Raw genomic sequence first — 18,105 nt, forward strand, 5'->3', positions numbered from 1 at the left:
GTTTAGGACAGAGTTGAGGAGGAACTTCTCTCAGAGGGTGGTGAATCTCTGGAATTCTCTGCCCACTGAAGTGGTGGAGGCTACCTCGTTGAATATGTTTAAATCACGGATAGATGGATTCTTGATCGGTAAGGGAATTAGGGATTATGGGGATCAGGTGGGTAAGTGGAACTGATCCACTTCAGATCAGCCATGATCTTATTGAATGGTGGGGCAGGATCGAGGGACTAGATGGCCGACTCCTGCTCCTATTTCTTATGTTCTTAGAACATTTCACTTTCCCTTGACACCCAATAACAGGTGTGTCCACACCTCTGCAGCTTATGATTGGTCGAAGTAGCTGGATTTGCCTCTTGATTGGTTAAGACATTAAAACATTCCTCTGATTGGCAGACATGACCTTTGTGCCTCAATGATTGGGCAATGCAGATGACACTGCCTGATGATTGGTTAATGCACCTCCTTCTTCTCTGATTGACCAAACTTGCCTAGCTTTGTGATTGGTTAATATAGCTATTTCTAATTGGTCAAAGTTCTTCAGCTTTTCGATTGGTCAAGATAGTTGATGCTACCTACTGATTGGTTAACTGTCTTTAAATTGTTAATTTAGCTGTTTTTAATTGGTGTAGATCCTGCAGTGCTGTGATTGGACAATTTCCTGTTATTTGATTGGTGAAGATTTCCCAGCTCTGTGATTGGTCAATGTCCTGTTCTGTGAATGGTGGAGATTCACCAGCTCTGTGATTGGTTAATTCTATGTTCTTTGATTGGTGGAATTTCTACTCCTCTATGATTGGTCAATATGGCAGTATGGCCTTTTGATTGGTTAATATACAGTTCTGTGCTCCGATTGGCGGACCCGCTGGCTTCCAGCGCTGTGATTGGTGGAGCGCCTGGCGCTTAGCCCTCTGATTGGCCGTTTTGGCACGGGCGCCCAGCCCTCTGTTTGGCTGTTTTGGCGCGGACTGGCGGTGCGGATGGAGCGGGCCCCGGGTTGTGCGCCGCCCCTCAAGCTGCTGTCGGGGCAGCTGCGGCAGTGCGAGCCCCGCGGGGCCGGCGGCTCAGGGCTGCTGCTGCGGCGGGAGGGCGGCCGGGCTCCGCTGCGGGTGGGCGCGGTGTGGATGCAGGGCGAGGTGCAGGAGGTGCGGGCCCAGGACAACACCAGCCTCCGCCTGCTGGACCCCAGCGGCTGCTTCACCGTCACCGGGGCGGCCGCGGCGCCCAGGGGGAGGCCGTGCCTGGCGGCAGGTAACCGGGGGCCGGGAGAGGGGGGAGATCTGACCCAGGAACAAATACACCCACAGACACCCCACCCCCACCCCCCATCCAGAACCCCTCCCCCAAGCAATCCGGATCCCCCCATCCAGGCGCCCCCCCATTCAGAACCCCCACCCCAATCCGGACCCCTCCCCCCCTATCCGGACCCCTCCCCCCTATCCGGACCCCTCCCCCCCCCCTCCGGACCCCTCCCCCCCCCCCTCCGGACCCCTCCCCCCCCCCCTCCGGACCCCTCCCCCCCCACCATCCGGACCCTCCCCAACCAGACCCCCCCCCTCCCCCAAGCAATCCGGATCCCTCCCCCCATACAGGCACCCCCCCCCACCCCGTCCAGGCACCCCCCCAACCAGAACCCCTCCCCCCATCCGGCGTCCTTGACCCCCATCCGGAGCCCTTGACCCCCATCCGGATGCCCTCTCCCCCCCCATCCGGATGCCCTCTCCCCCCCCCATCCGGATGCCCTCTCCCCCCCCCATCCGGATGCCCTCTCCCCCCCATCCGGATGCCCTCTCCCCCCCCATCCGGATGCCCTCTCCCCCCCCATCCGGATGCCCTCTTCCCCCCCCCATCCGGATGCTCTCTCCCCCCCATCCGGATGCCCTCTCCCCCCCCATCTGGATGCCCTCCCCCCCCCATCCGGACACCCCCCCATCCAGACGCCCCCCCATCCGGACACAGACCCCCCCCAATCCGGACACCCCCCCATCCAGACGCCCTTCCCCCCCCATCCAGACGCCCTCCCCCCCCCCATCCGGACGCCCTCCCCCCCCCCCATCCGGACGCCCTCCCCCCCCTCCCATCCGGACGCCCTCCCCCCCCTCCCATCCGGATGCCCTCCCCCCCTCCAATCCGGACGCCCTCCCCCCCTCCAATCCGGACGCCCTCCCCCCCTCCCATCCGGACGCCCTCCCCCCCCTCCAATCCGGATGCCCTCCCCCCCGATCCGGATGCCCTCCCCCCCATCTGGATGCCCTCTCCCCCCCATCCGGATGCCCTCCCCCCCCCCCCATCCGGATGCCCTCCCCCCCCCATCCGGATGCCCTCCCCCCCCCATCCGGATGCCCTCCCCCCCCCCATTCGGATGCCCTCCCCCCCATTCGGCTGCCCTCCCCCCCCAATTCGGCTGCCCTCCCCCCCCCAATTCGGCTGCCCTCCCCCCCCCAATTCGGCTGCCCTCCCCCCCCCCAATTCGGCTGCCCTCCCCCCCCAATTCGGCTGCCCTCCCCCCCCAATTCGGCTGCCCTCCCCCCCCAATTCGGCTGCCCTCCCCCCCCCAATTCGGCTGCCCTCCCCCCCCAATTCGGCTGCCCTCCCCCCCCAATTCGGCTGCCCTCCCCCCCCAATTCGGCTGCCCTCCCCCCCCAATTCGGCTGCCCTCCCCCCCAATTCGGCTGCCCTCCCCCCCAATTCGGCTGCCCTCCCCCCCAATTCGGCTGCCCTCCCCCCCAATTCGGCTGCCCTCCCCCCCCAATTCGGCTGCCCGCCCCCCCAATTCGGCTGCCCTCCCCCCCCAATTCGGCTGCCCTCCCCCCCAATTCGGCTGCCCTCCCCCCCAATTCGGCTGCCCTCCCCCCCCCCCATTCGGATGCCCTCCCCCCCCCCCATTCGGATGCCCTCCCCCCCCCCATTCGGATGCCCTCCCCCCCCATTCGGATGCCCTCCCCCCCCATTCGGATGCCCTCCCCCCCCATTCGGATGCCCTCCCCCCCCATTCGGATGCCCTCCCCCCCCATTCGGATGCCCTCCCCCCCCATTCGGATGCCCTCCCCCCCCATTCGGATGCCCTCCCCCCCCATTCGGATGCCCTCCCCCCCCATTCGGATGCCCTCCCCCCCCATTCGGATGCCCTCCCCCCCCATTCGGATGCCCTCCCCCCCCATTCGGATGCCCTTCCCCCCCCCCCATTCGGATGCCCTTCCCCCCCCCCCATTCGGATGCCCTTCCCCCCCCCCCATTCGGATGCCCTTCCCCCCCCCCCATTCGGATGCCCTCCCCCCCCCCCCATTCGGATGCCCTCCCCCCCCCCCATTCGGATGCCCCCCCCCCCCATTCGGATGCCCCCCCCCCCATTCGGACACCTTCCCTCAATCCGGACACCCCCCCCAGACTGTACCGACATTTCTCGTGTTGATTGGAGCGGGCTGTGACACACGTCATGTTTGTGTGGGAATTTTATTGGGACCCCCTTACGGGATGTGTGCATCGTGGGTTAGCCAGCTCTATCACTCATCCCTAATTGCCCTTGAGGAGGTGGTGGTGAGCTGCCTTCTTGAATCGCTGCAGTCCCTGAGGTGTAGGTACTCCCACAGTGCTGTTATTCCAGGATTTTGACCCAGTGACAGTGAAGGGACGGTGGTATGTTTCCAAGTCAGGATAGTGAGTGGCTGGAGCATTCAGCTGGTGTTTACTGCTTTTCTCTTTCTAGATGGTAGAGGTCGTGGGTTAGGACGATGCGGCCTCAGAACCCTTGGTGCATTACTGCATTGTACCTTGTAGAGAGTACTCACTGCTGCTACTGAGCGTTGGTGCTGGAGGGAGTAGATGTTTGTGGATCTGGTGCCAATCAAGTGGGCTGGATTGTGTTGAGCTTTTTGGGTGTTATTGGAGCTGCGCTTATCCAGGCAAGTGGGGAGTGTTCCATCACACTCCTGACATGTGCCTTGTGGGGCAGGCTTTGGGGAGTCAGGAGGTGAGTTACTCTCTGTCGAATTCCCAGCCTCTGACCTGCTCTTGTAGCCACTGTATTTATACGGCTAGTCCAGGTCAGTTTCTGGTCAATGGTAGCCCTTAAGATGTTGATAGTGGGTGATTCAGTGACGGTAATGCCATTGAACGTGAAGGAGTGATGGTTAGATGATCTCTTGTTGGAGATGGTGATTGCCTGGCATTTGTGTGGCGTGAATGTTACTTGTCGCTTCTTCGCCCAAGCCTGAATATTGCCCAGGTTTTGCAGCATTTGATTTGGGCGGCATGTAGCACAGTGGTTAGCACTGCTGCTTCACAGCTCCAGGGACCTGGGTTCGATTCCCGGCTTGGGTCACTGTCTGTGTGGAGTTTGCACATTCTCCTCGTGTCTGCGTGGGTTTCCTCCGGGTGCTCCGGTGTCCTCCCACAAACCAAAGATGTGCGGGTTAGGTTGATAGGCCATGCTAAAATTGCCCCTTAGTGTCCTGAGATGCGTAGGTTAGAGGGATTAGCGGGTAAATATGTAGGGATAAGGGGGTAGGGCTGGGGTGGGATTGTGGTCGGTGCAGACTCGATGGGCCAAATGGCTCTTTCTGCACTGTAGGGCTTCTGTGATTCTGTGAACATGGACTGTTTCAATATCTGAGGAATTTTGAATGGTGCTGAACATTGCGCAATGATTGGCGAACGTCCCCACTTCTGACATTATGATGGAAGGAAGGTCATTGATGAAGCAGCTGAAGATGGTTGGGCCTAGGGCACTCCCCTGAGGAACTCGTAGGACCTGGGAGCAGGGGTAGGCCATGCGGTCCTTCAAGCCTGCTCGACCATTCAATAAGATCAGGGCTGATCTGGTTGTGGTATCAAGTCCGCTTTCCTCTCTGCCTTGCATGTTGTCTATTAAAAATATGCGTAATTCAGCCTTAAATAAATTCAGCCTCCACAGCTTTCAGGGAAAGAGAGTATCACAGACCTACGACTCGGAGGAAAAATATCTCATTCCTGTGTTAAAAGGGAGACCTTTCACTTTTCAACTGTGTCCCCTAGCTCTAGTCCCTCCATGGATGGAAACATCCTCCTGGGAGTCTCCTCTTGCATGTTTCAATAAGGCCAACTCTTTATTAAGCATTCTGCTTAGTAACACAACATTGTTGTGCAGGTGTTATAGGCAGTGAAGAAAGCAAATAGTATGTTGGCCTTCATAGCGGGAGTATAGGGATGTTTTGCTGCAACTGTATAGGGCACACCTTTTAAAGTTAAAGTTTATTTATTACTGTCACAAGTAGACTTACATTAACACTGCAATGAAGTTACTGTGAAAATCCCCTACTTGCCACACTCCGGTGCCTGTTCGGGTACACTGAGGGAGAGTTTAGCATGTCCAATTCACCTAACCTGCACATCTTTGGAGCGTGGGAGAAAACCGGAGCCCCCGGAGGAGACCCACGCAGACACAGGGAGAATGTGCAGACTCCGCATAGACAGCCACCCAAGCTGGGAATCGAACCCGGGTCCCTGGCGCTGTGAGGCAGCAGTGCTAACCACTGTGCCACCGTGCCGCCAGCTATAGCTCTTGGTGCTAAAGGGATCAAGGGATATGGAGGGAAGGTGGGATCAGGATATTGAATTTGATGATCAGCCATAATCAAATTGAATGGTGGAACAGGGCCGAACGGCCTCCTGCTGCTTCTAGTTTCTATGTTTTAGTTGTTGCTGATGGATTGACAAAGTCCAAAGCAGGTATGGGACAAGCAGATCTGGGTGTGAGCCCTTAATCGCATCGTAAGTACAGCTCAGGCGCAGACCATTCAGTCCGTGTATCTGTGCTGGTGCTTTATGTCAGCCTGCTCCCACCCAACTTCATTGAATCCCATCAATACGCTCCATTCCTCCTTCATTCCGCTTCTTGTTAAATGCATCCATGTGAGTTGTCTCATCTACTTGTGGTAGCGAGTTCCACGTTCTAACCATTCTCTGGGTAAAAGAGGTCTGTCTTATATTCCAGCATCAACCTCTATGGATTTGATTTGATTTATTATTGGCGCATGTATTAGTATGCAGTGAAAAGTATTGTTTCTTGCATGCTATACAGGCAAAGCATACTGCTCATAGAGTAATAGGGGAGAAGGAAAGGAGAATGTAATGTTATAGTCATAGCTAGGGCGTAGAGAAAGATCAACTTAATATGAGGTAAGTCCATTCAAAGGTCTGATGGCAGCAGGGAGGAAGCTGTTCTTGAGTCAGTTGGTGCGTGATCTCAGACTTTTGTATCTTTTTCCTGACAGCAGAAGGTGGACAACACTTATGTTTCTTACATTAACATTGCAATGAAGTTACTGTGAAAATCCCCCAGTCGCCACACTCCGGCCCCTGTTCGGGTACACTGAGGGAGAATTTAGCATGGCCAATGCACCTAACCAGCACGTCTTTTGGACTGTGGGAGGAAGCCATGTGAAGAAGCCCTTTTGAAAACCCACATGGCGTGGACTGTATTACTCTTATCAACCCTTTGTTTCTTCAAAGAGAAGGTTGAGAGGAGATTTGATGGAGGTGTTCAAAATCATGGGCCTGGACAGAATAGGTGGGGAGAGGTGAATTGGTCCTCCAGAGAACCAGCACAAACACAATGGGCCAGAAAAAAGGATCTGGGGGCGCAGTGGGTTAATGTCCCTGCCTCTGAGCCAGAAGCTCTGGGTTCGAGTCCCACCCGAGGACTGGATGGCCAAGGAAAGTGCGTGTCCAACAGGTTGAATATCAGCCTGAAAAATCCTCCCAAACGCACCAGTGGCTGGCAGTGAGAGCGGGAGAGACTCCTGGTCAGCCACTGTTGATGTGGATTGGTGCCCCTCGAGCTATAAGCCTCTGGCGACAGACTTGCGACCTGTTCCAGGAGAAAAGCTCTGGGAATAGAAAGTCTGCCTTGTGCACCAGGATTTTGACCCAGTGACAGTGATGGCGGTATATTTCCAAATCAGGATGGTGTGTGTCTTGAAGGAAAACTTACAGGTGGTGGTTTCCCATGCGCCTGCTGCCCTTGTCCGTCAAAGTGATAGAGGTCACAGTTTGGGAGGTGCTGTCAAAGGAGCCTTAGTGAGTTGATGCAGTACATTGTGTAGATGGTACAAACTGTAAGAAGTCTCACAACGCCAGGTTAAAGTCCAATAGGTTTATTTGGAATCACGAGTTTTTGGAACGGAGCGCTTTTCGGAGAGCTTTCGAAACACTCCGAAAGCTCGTGATTCCGAATAAACCTGTTGGACTTTAACCTGGCGTTGTGAGTCTTACGGTGCCCATTCCAGTCCAACGCTGGCATCTCCACGTCATGGTACAAACTGAACATTGATGGTGGGGAGAGTGAATGTTTAAGGTGGTGGATGGGGTGCCAATCAAGTGGGTTGCTTTGTCGCTACTGGTGTTTAACAGCTGAGTATTGTTGGAGCTGCACTCATCCAGTCAAGTGGAGAGTATTCTATCACACTCCTGACCCGTGCTTTATAGATGGTGAACAGGCTTTGGGGAGCTGGGAGGTGAGTTACTTGCTGCAGAGTTCCCAGCCTCTGACTTGCTCTTGTAGCCACAATATTAATACGGCCGGTTCAGTTTCTGGTCGGTGGTAACCCCCAGGATGTTGATGTTGGGGGCGATTCAGCGATGGTCATGCCATTGAGTGGGCAATGGAGAGTTGGTCTTTGCCTGACACCAATGTGGCACGAGTGTAGCTTGCCATTTATCAGCCACAGCCTGAATGTTGTCTAGGTCTTACTGCATTTGGATATGGACTACTTCAGTAGCTGAGGAATAGCGAATGATACTGAACATTGCGCAATCATCAGCAAACACCCTCACTTCTGACTTATGGTGGAGAGGGGGTCACGAATGAAGATGGTTGGGTCGAGGACCACTATATGTGGCAGTGAATCCCAAAGACTAACATCTCTGAGAAGTTTCTCCTCGTCCCCATCTTAAATGGGAGACCCCTTGCCTCCCATTCTATGTTGCCCCTCCCATTCTATGTTCTCTCCCCACCTCCAGTTCTGTATTTCCCTGCAGTAAAGAAACATCCTCACAGCATCCACCCTGTCAAGCCCCCTCAGGATCTTGTTACTCATTAAGATCATCCCCCCCACCCCATTCTTCTAAACTCCAATGCATATGGGAGGATTGTAGAGACGTGGAAAATGGAACTGAAACTCCTAAAAGTGACTCAGAGTTTTGTGGAAGTCTTGTTGTCTGTCTCTCAGTTATGGCTTTGCACAAGTAATCTAACCAATCCATCACGCAAACCAGCCTCCCATCCATTAACTCTGTCTACACTTCCCGGTGCCTCGGAAAAGCAGCCAACATAATTAAAGACCCCGGACATTCTCTCTTCCACCTTCCGTCGGGAAAAAGATACAAAAGTCTAAGGTCATGTACCAACCAACTCAAGAACAGCTTCTTCCCTGCTGCCATCAGATTTTTGAATGGACTTACCTTGCATTAAGCTGATCTTGCTCTACACCCTAGCTATGACTGTAACACTACATTCTGCACTCACTCTTTTCCTTCTCTATGAATGGTATGCTTTGTTTGTACAGCGCACAAGAAACAATACTTTTCACTGTATATGCATGTGACAATAAATCAAATCTTCCATTTCATCCCTGGGGTCATAACATCTGATGTCCCACTGATCTGAACCCTCGTCTCGCTGTGATGGTGTGAGCTTTCCTGGTGGAACGTGATTTGGTTTTGTGTAATATAAAAGTTTATATTTCACCAAATTGGTCAATGGGGAAGAAAAATAATTAGTAATGAGCCAAAGGCTTTTCACCAATGAGATAGGAGAGTTAAAGTTTATTTATTAGTCACAAGTAAGGCTTACATTGAAACTGCAATGAAGTTACTGTAAGTAGTCTCACAGCACCAGGTTAAAGTCCAACAGGTTTATTTGGTAGCACGAGCTTTTGGAGCGCTGCTCCTTCATCAGGTGAGTGGAGTGGAGAAGGAGAGGTGCTCCGAAAGCTCGTGCTACCAAATAAACCAGTTGGATTTTAACCTGGTGCTGTGAGACGACTAACTGTGCCCACCCCAGTCCAACACCGCAATTTCCACATCATGAAGTTACTGTGACATTCCCCTGGTCGGCACACTCCGGCGCCTGTTCAGGTCAATGCATCTAACCAACACGTCTTTCAGAATGCGGATTTTCACAGTAACTTCATTGCAGTATTAATGTAAGCCTACTTGTGACACTAATAAATAAATAAATTAAAAAATGGTCAGCGGAAAAATGTATCCAACCTGACGGGGGGGAGAAAGCGTTAATTTTGTATTGTGTTCTTACTGTTGTTCGGCTACGGTCAAAGGTTTTACTGACTTTGAGCATTTAAACCGTGGATTTTACTGTCATTGAATGATTGAAATGTTAGGGGAAAGTGAAAGTTTATCTGCATTTACCATGCGTTAACACACACACCAGTGTGATCAAAGTTTATAACGCACTCGCTCCTCTGAGCGGCTAATGGCCTCTGCAAGAGGGTGTCAGAAACTGGTGGAGCTGCAGCGGGGGCTGGCGGGGAGTGGGGGGGTTGAGGGAGGGGGAATCGTCCGATGGAGCTCTGAGGCCGGTTTTCTTGCTGCGTGAAACTGAGCGACCTGCTCGGCTGAAAGTTCACCACCTGTCAAAAACCAAGATGAGAAGCCAAAACTGGTCTGTGGTTTTGTTTTTCGAGCTTTGAGGAGGAAGTCTCCGGGTTTGACGCAAACTGTCTGGGAAGTGAGAGCCAGTGCTCGGGAAAGCGGGCACGGACAGTGCAGTGAAAGGGTCGGCAAGTCGAGAGTCACCAACCGGGGTGCTGTGGACAGCATGTTCCTGTCCTCTGCTGCGCTCACCGGAGAATGTTTTGGTCAAAGGCTGAATGCCTTTGGAGGGCAGAAGGAGGAGAAACTCGTAACATTCACCACAGTGGACCATCAAATTGGTGGCGTTTAACATCAGATAAACGTTGGGTGGTGGAGGGGAAGATACTTGATTTATTTTGTGAACTGTGCAAATGGGGCCTCCGTTCTCTGTGGGGGAGGGGGAGGTCGTCTGTGAGTGGTAGTGGGGTTGGGGGGGTCCCCTGATGTCTGCGAGTGGGAGGCCGAATAAGAGGGGATCTCAATGAAATGTCCAAAATTCTGAAGGGGCTGAATGGGGGGAATGCTGAGAGATTGTTGATTGGAGAATCTAAAACACGGGGGCACAGTCTCGGGATAATTGGGCGGAGAAATGGCAGATGGGATTTAATCCGGATAAATGCAAAGTGATGCATTTTGGAAGAACTACTGTAGGGGGGAGTTATACAATAAATGGCAGAGCCATCAAGAGTATAGAAACACAGAGGGACCTAGGTGTGCAAGTCCACAAATCCTTGAAGGTGGTGAAGAAGGCATATGGCATGCTTGCCTTTATAGGACGGGGTATACAGTATAAAAGCTGGAGTCTGATGATGCAGCTGTATAGAACGCTGGTTAGGCCACATTTGGAGCACTGCGTCCAGTTCTGGTCGCCGCACTACCAGAAGGACGTGGAGGCTTTAGAGAGAGTGCAGAGAAGGTTTACCGGATGTTGCCTGGTATGGAAGGTCTTAGCTATGAGGAGAGATTGGGTAAACTGGGCTTGTTCTTCCTGGAAAGACGGACAATGAGGGGTGACCTAATGGAGGTGTACAAAATTATGAAGGGTATAGATAGGGTGAACAGTGGGAAGCTTTTTCCCAGGTTGGAGGTGACGATCACGAGGGGTCACGGGCTCAAGGTGAGAGGGGCGAGGTATAACTCCGATATCAGAGGGATATTTTTTACACAGAGTGGTGGGGGCCTGGAATGCGCTGCCAAGTAGGGTGGCGGAGGCAGACACGCTGGCGTCGTTTAAGACTTACCTGGATAGTCACATGAGCAGTCTGGGAATGGAGGGATACAAACGAATGGTCTAGTTTGACCAATGAGCAGCACAGGCTTGGAGGGCCGAAGGGACTTTCCTGTGCTGTACTGTTCTTTGTTCTTTGATAAGGGGCTGATCATTTCGGACTGGGATTTGGAGAAATTGCTTCACTCGAACGGTTGTGAATCTTTGGAAATCTCTTTCCCAGAGGATTGTGAATGCTCCCTTGCTGATAATGGGCGGCACAGTGGTTAGCACTGCTGCCTCACAGCACCAGGGACCCACGTTCGATTCCCTGCTTGGGTCACTGTCTGTGTGGAGTTTGCACATTCTCCCCGTGTCTGCGTGGGTTTCCTCCGGGTGCTCCGGGTTTCCTCCCACAGTCCAAAGATGCAGCAGTGGGTTGATTGGCCATGCTAAATTGTTCCTTAGTTTTGGGGGTTATTCTAAAGTTTATTTAATGGTATCACAAGTAGGCTTACATTAACACTGCAATGAAGTTACTGTGAAAATCCCCGAGTCGCCACACTCCAGCGCCTGTTTGGGTACACTGAGGGAGAATTTAGCACCTAACCAGCACGTCTTTTGGACTGTGGGAGGAAACCGGAGCACCCGGAGGAAACCTCACGCAGACACGGGGAGAACATGCAGACTCTGCACAGAGAGTGACCCAAACCGGGAATCGAACCCGGGTCCCTGGCACTGTGAGGTAGCAGTGCCACCGTACCGCCCCGGGATTATCAGGGTAAATACGTAGGGTTACGGGGATATGTAGGGCCTGGGTGGGATTGTTGTCAGTGCAGGTTCGATGGGCCGAATGGCCTCCTCTTCCACTCCAGTGTCGTGATTGATGGTGCTAGCAACTTGGGGGAGGCGGAGACAGCTAAAGTTGGACCAGACTTTGCAGCCACCCCTTGGCCGCTGTTGGAAAGTGCACCGGCGAGTTGCTGGTAGGGTCTAGATTGAGTTTGCCTGCAATGTCTTTCACAATTAATCTTTCAATGGGCATTTGCCATCGTGTGAAGCTTAACTGCTCTGGTACGATGCAGGAGAACGCAGGGCACCTCCCAAACTGTCCCCAGCACAAGCCGCTGTCTTTCAGATTGGGAAACAAAAACAAGACCAAGAGGATCGAAGACAAATAGCTGATTCTTTTCAAACTGCAGTTACAACATAAAAAGTGTAGGCACTTCCTGCACAGTTTGTTTAAATTGGCGGATTGTGTCCTGAACGAATGTTCTCAGATCCAGAATGCAGCCCAACGCCCCGAATTTCGCACAACTGCAACTTTGCAAATGTGCAGTCAGAATTTAAAAAATGCATCTTGTGTTTGAAATGAGGAATCTCGGGTGAACAAGTTTTAAAGTTAAAGTTTATTTCTTAGCCACAAGTAAGGCTTACATTAACACTGCAATGAAGTTACTGTGAAGTTACTCCTAGTCGCCACAGTCCGGCGCCTGTTCTGATCAATGTTCCTAACCAGCGCATCTTTCGGACTGAGAGGGTAAACCGGAGCACCCGGAGGAAACCCACGCAGACACGGGGGGAACGTGCAGACTCCGCACAGACAGTGACCCAAGCTGGGAATCGAACCCGGGTCCCTGGCGCTGTGAGGCAGCAGTGCTAACCACTGTGCCACCCATACATAACAGCCCTGTGTGCTGTGCCCTCGAGGTCATTCTCAAGTACTTGAAGTAGGTTTAGCATTTCAGTAAGATAAAAGCAAAATACTGCGGATGCTTGAATCTGAAACAAAAACAGAAAATGCTGGAAAATCTCAGCTTTGAATTCAGCTCTGACGAGGAGTCAGAGGCGAGATCTTATAGAAACATATACGATTATGAAGGGAATAGACAAGATAGAAGCAGGGAGGTTGTTTCCAATGGCGGGTACAACTAGAACTAGGGGGCTTACCTGATAAAGAAGCAGCGCTCCAAAAGCTCGTGACACCAAATAAACCTGTTGGACTTTACCCTGGTGTAGTGAGACTTCTTACTGTGCCCACCCCAATCCAACGTCGGCATCTCAAAATAAGGGGGAGCAGATTTAGGACTGAGTTGAGGATGAACTTCTTCACCCAAAGGGTTGTGAATCTGTGGAATTCCCTGCCCAGTGAAGCAGTTGAGGCTACCTCATTGAATGTTTTTAAGGCAAGGATAGATAGATTTTTGAACAGTGAAGGAATTAAGGGGGGAACGGGCGGGTAAGTGGAGCTGAGTCCAGGAAAAGATCAGCCGTGATCTTATTGAATGGTGGAGCAGGCTCGAGGGGCCAGATGGCCAACGCCTGCTCCTAGCTCTTATGCTATCCAGACTCGAAACGTTGGCTCTATTCTCTCTCCCCACAGATGCTGTCAGACCTGCTGAGACCTTCCAGCATTTTCTGTTTTAGTTTAACATTTCAATAGATGAGCGAAATGCTTTTCCAATGAAGTACGGTGCAGGACGGATAGTTGTTTCGATCTGTGTAGCAGTATTGGGTGCCTCTGGCTAAAATTGGGGTGAATATTAGAATAATACTTCCTGGAGTGCTGACTGGCAGTTCATAGCAAATACTAATCATGTGATGATCTGACAGCACCCACACCGCATTAATCTAGGGCACCACTTCAACCTGTTAATAAACATGTTTTGCTAAAAAAATCAAATTTTTTTTTCAGCTGAACATTTTTTTAAAAAAAAGAACCCTTTAGCTTACAACAACTTGGCCAGACGTTGAAGTCTGCAGAAACATAGCCAGACGTTGAACTTAAAATAAAAAAAAACCTGGTGAAGTTTTTAAAAAAATTACATTCCTTTCCGATTTCCATTTTTTTTGTTAATGAGGAACCAGCTGCAAGCAGCTTTTCCTGTAGGTGTTTGGAAAAATTCCCCCTCCAGTTTCTGTCCTTTCGTTCCTGTTATCCTGGCTGTGATCTCTGCAATTGTGACATTTTCCTTGAATTTTATTTCTGGGGATTAACAGCAGCTGTCTGGCCCAGCGGCTGGAGGCATCATGGAAATAGAAACATAGAAGATGGGAGCAAGAGGAGGCCATTTGGCCCTTTGAGCCTGCTCCAGCATTCATCACTATCATGGCTGATCATCCAACTCAATAGTCTAATCCTGCTTTCTCCCCATAACCTTTGATCCCGTTCGCCCCAAGTGCTATATCCAGCCGCCTCTTCAATACATTCAATATGGAATGGGACTGTTTTCTTGCTGGTTATAGATGAGCAGTTTTGTTTTGCAGAACATGTATTAAAATGGCAGTCAATGTGATGGTAGGAAGTTGGTGGCACGCAGCTAATGAGGGTGAGTTGGGAGCCAGTCTGCACTGCGCAGCATTATGGTACGTACTTATCATAGAATCCATACAGTGCAGAAGGAGGCCATTCGGCCCATTGGGTCTGCCCCGACAACAATCCCACCCAAGTTCTATCCCCATAGCCCCATACGTTTACCCTGCTAATCGCCCTGATACTAAGGGGCAGTTTAGCATGGCCAATCCACCTAACCTGCACATTTTTAGACTGTGGAAGGAAACCGGAGCACCCGGAGGAAACCCACACAGACACGGGGAAAATGTGCAAAGTCCACACAGACAGTGACCGAAACCGGGAATCGAACCTGACGCTGTGAGGCAGCAGTGCTAACTACTGTGCCACCGTGCTGCCCGTGAGTTGGCTGGTACATGATGTCAGACTTTTGTAACTTTTTCCCGACGGAAGAAGGTGGAAGAGAGTATGTCCAGGGTGCTTGGTTATGTTGGCTGCTTTTCTGAGGCAGCGGGAAGTGTAGATGGAGTCCCACAGGATATGCCACAGCACCTCAGGCAATGAGGTACTGTTTGAAGTGTAATTGCTATTACCACAATGAAGCAAAATGCAGCAGCCAACTTATGCACCTGCATCAATAATGAGATAATTAGAGGTGATGGCCTCGTGGTATTTTCACTGGACTATTGATCCAGAAACTCAGCTAATGTTCTGGGGACCCGGGTTCGAATCCCGCCACGGCAGATGGTGGAATTTGAATTTGATTTAAAAATATCTGGAATTAAGAATCTACTGATGACCATGAAACCATTGTCGATTGTTGTAAAAACCCATCTGGTTCACTAGTGCCCTCTCGGGAAGGAAATCTGCCGTCCTTACCTGGTCTGGCCTACATGTGACTCCAGAGCCACAGCCAATGTGGTTGACTCTCAGCTGCCCTCTGAACAAGAGCAACTAGGGATGGGCCATGTGACATGCATTGGTATACAGTGAAAAGTATTGATTCTTGGCGCGCTAAACAGACAAAACATACCGTTCGTAGAGTACATAGGGGCGAAGGAAAGGCGAGGGCGCAGAATGTCGTGGTACAGTCATAGCTCGGAAGAAGGTGGAAGAGAGTATGCCCCCACGTCTCCCAAATGGATAAAAAAAATTAGATAATGAAGAGGCAAGGGGGTGGCTTCGACAGTTACATCAATGATTTCCTGTAGCTTCATTCTGTTGAGCATTTTATGACAATTGCACATTCCGGTGATCTTTGGTGGGATTCAAGTGAGCAATGCTCAAGTGAGCAATGGGTTACTCCCATTTACTGATAGCTACAGTGAATTGGAACAAATTGCTTCATGCAATACCTTCTGAAACAAAATAGCCTGTACATATTGACAACTTTGCTGTGTGTGTGTGTGTGTGTGGAACAGAACATTCTGGTGCGTTAAATATCAGTTCTGATGAAAGGATACCAACTTGACTGATTATTTCTCCCCAGACGCTGGGGACTTGCTGGACGTTATTAGCATTTCTGGTTTAGTTTTCAGACTTCCAGCATCTGCTGCATTTTAATCTGCCTTGACGAAGGGCCATCTGGACTCGAAACGTCAGCTCTTTTCTCTCCTGACAGATGCTGCCAGACCCGCTGAGATTTTCCAGCATTTTCCCTTTTGGGATCTGCTGCATTTTCCCCTCTTGTACTGAATGTGAATCTTGGACTGTCAGCAGCTCCCCTGATGTTTTGTGTTTTCTTTTCTGTTCCAGGGAAGTATGTGATGGTGATGGGAGTGGTCCAGGCACGCAGCCCCGAGCCTGTAATACGTGCTGTCAAATTGACTGATCTGTCTGGTAACGCTTTGCACAGGAGCATGTGGGAACTTGAAGTCGAGGATTTTCACCAAAACATTCCATAGATTTCGTCCAAGGACCACCCTGTCCCCGAGACTTTGCACCGACTCGAGAATCCAAAAGGATGTGACCTCTTCGGGAAGGGAGCAAGGATATGGAATTCTTTAAGACCTAAAACTGATCCCAGGCATTATGGGCAAAATCCTGCCCTCACCTGTTGAGTGTGATAAAACTATGAAGAGTTCAAATCTCACAAATGTGAGGAACCAATGATACATGGCAGAAGGGGGGCATTTCATTTAATCGAGGGTAATTACAGTAAGAAGTCTCACAACACCAGGTTAAAGTTCAACAGGTTTATTCGGTATCACGAGCTTTCGGAGCGCTGCTCCTTCATCAGCTGAGTGGACACTCCACTCACCTGATGAAGGAGCAGTGCTCCGAAAGCTCGTGATACCAAATGAACCTGTTGAACTTTAACCTGGTGTCGTGAGACTTCTTACTGTGGCCACCCCAGTCCAGAGGGAAAGTATGAGGGTTGAGCATGGTGAAATAAGTTGTAAAAAAAATCCCCTGACCAAACATGTAGTTACCATGATGGCTTCGCTTCCTGGAACTGGCTTTAACCTCAGCCATTCTCTGATGCATCTGTCTTTCTTAGAATAAATATATATATATAAATATATATATATATATATATATAAAACCATTGTTAGGAGCCAGCTGGAATTGGAAGATAAACGATGGCTCACTTCGTGTCTCCGACATGTTGGCCAATGGTTGCAGCTTAAGTGCTGTAAGTTTTCCAGGAATTTGAAATCTGCACCCAGGATGTTTGATAATTGTGTGCAATGTGTGAGGCTTAAATAAAATGTGTTCATACTACAATGTGAGTTGTCTTACCGCTTTTAACTTCATTTTCTTTTTCAATTGTTCTGGCTGCTGTTTTTTTTTCCTTTCCAGTTTGGGTGAATGTATAATTTTCTAAATATTTGAGGAACATCTAAACTTCACCCTCCTGTCAAAGAGGGGAAAATCAACTTAAAGCATCCATAAAATTATGGCAGAAATGATTTGAAGTTTCCTCAGTGCATGTATGACCCCGTATGATACTTTTTGATCATCTCCTGTTTCTCCTCGCCTGTCGGGTAGCTGTTGTTGACTCTCCAACTCCACCATTTTCCCTCTGTCCATGTCCCGCTGGTGAACTTGTACCATTGCCAATCTGCATCCCACTCTTAAGACTACATTCCCAGAATGCAATGAAGGCTCCCCCTTTGGTGATCCAGTATTGGAGAATCATCCAATCCCACAGAATCCCTACAGTGCATAAGAAGGCCATTCGGCCCATTGAGTCTGCACTGACCACAATCCCACCCAGGCCCTATTCCTGTAACCCCATGTATTTACCCTGCTAATCCCCCTGACACTAGGGTCAACTTAGCATAGCCAATCAACCTAACCCACACATCTATAGACTGGGAGGAAACCGGAGCACCCGGAGGAAACCCACACAGACACGGGGAGAACGTGCAAACTCCACACAGGCAGTGACTCGAGGCCGGAATTGAACCCGGGTCCCTGGCACTGTGAGGCAGCAGTGCTAACCACTGTACTACCATGCCGGCCAAGAAGTAGGATGGGCACACACCTTAGCGTGTTCTTTAAAGAATTACCTGGCAAGGTAAAGGCACCACCACATCCTCTCAGTTCCCTCCAAGAGATACATCATTGTGATTTGGGCATGTGCCATTGTTGCTTTCTTGTCACGGATGAATTCTGGAACTTCCCAAGGAGGCGATGGCTTAGTGGTATTATTGCTATCTAATCCAGAAACTCAGCTAATGTTCTGGGGACCCAGGTTTAAATCCCGCCACGGCAGATGGTGGAATTTGAATTCAGAAAAACATATCTGGACTTAAGAATCTACTGATGACCATGAAACCATTGTCGATTGTCGGAAAAACCTATCCGGTTCACTAATGCCCTTTAAGGAAGGAAATCTGCCGTCCTTACCTGGTCTGGCCTACATGCGACTCCAGAGCCACAGCAATGTGGTTGACTCTCAACTACCCTCTGTACAAGGGCAACTAGGGATGGGCAATAAATATTGGCCCAGCCAGTGACACCCATGTCCCAT

At 50.8% G+C, this 18,105-nt stretch overlaps 1 protein-coding gene across 1 annotated transcript; it reads left to right on the forward strand.

Moving 5' to 3' along the window:
- Window positions 1-955: 955 nt before the first annotated feature.
- On the forward strand, window positions 956-16,881 carry rmi2 (RecQ mediated genome instability 2). Its single transcript, XM_078239849.1, has 2 exons — window positions 956-1,248; window positions 15,882-16,881. The coding sequence occupies exons 1-2, from the start codon at window positions 978-980 to the stop codon at window positions 16,028-16,030; spliced, it is 420 nt and encodes a 139-aa protein (XP_078095975.1). The 5' UTR covers window positions 956-977; the 3' UTR covers window positions 16,031-16,881.
- Window positions 16,882-18,105: the final 1,224 nt, after the last annotated feature.

This window comes from Mustelus asterias, chromosome 23, assembly GCF_964213995.1.
Source record: "Mustelus asterias chromosome 23, sMusAst1.hap1.1, whole genome shotgun sequence".
NCBI lineage: Eukaryota > Metazoa > Chordata > Chondrichthyes > Carcharhiniformes > Triakidae > Mustelus > Mustelus asterias.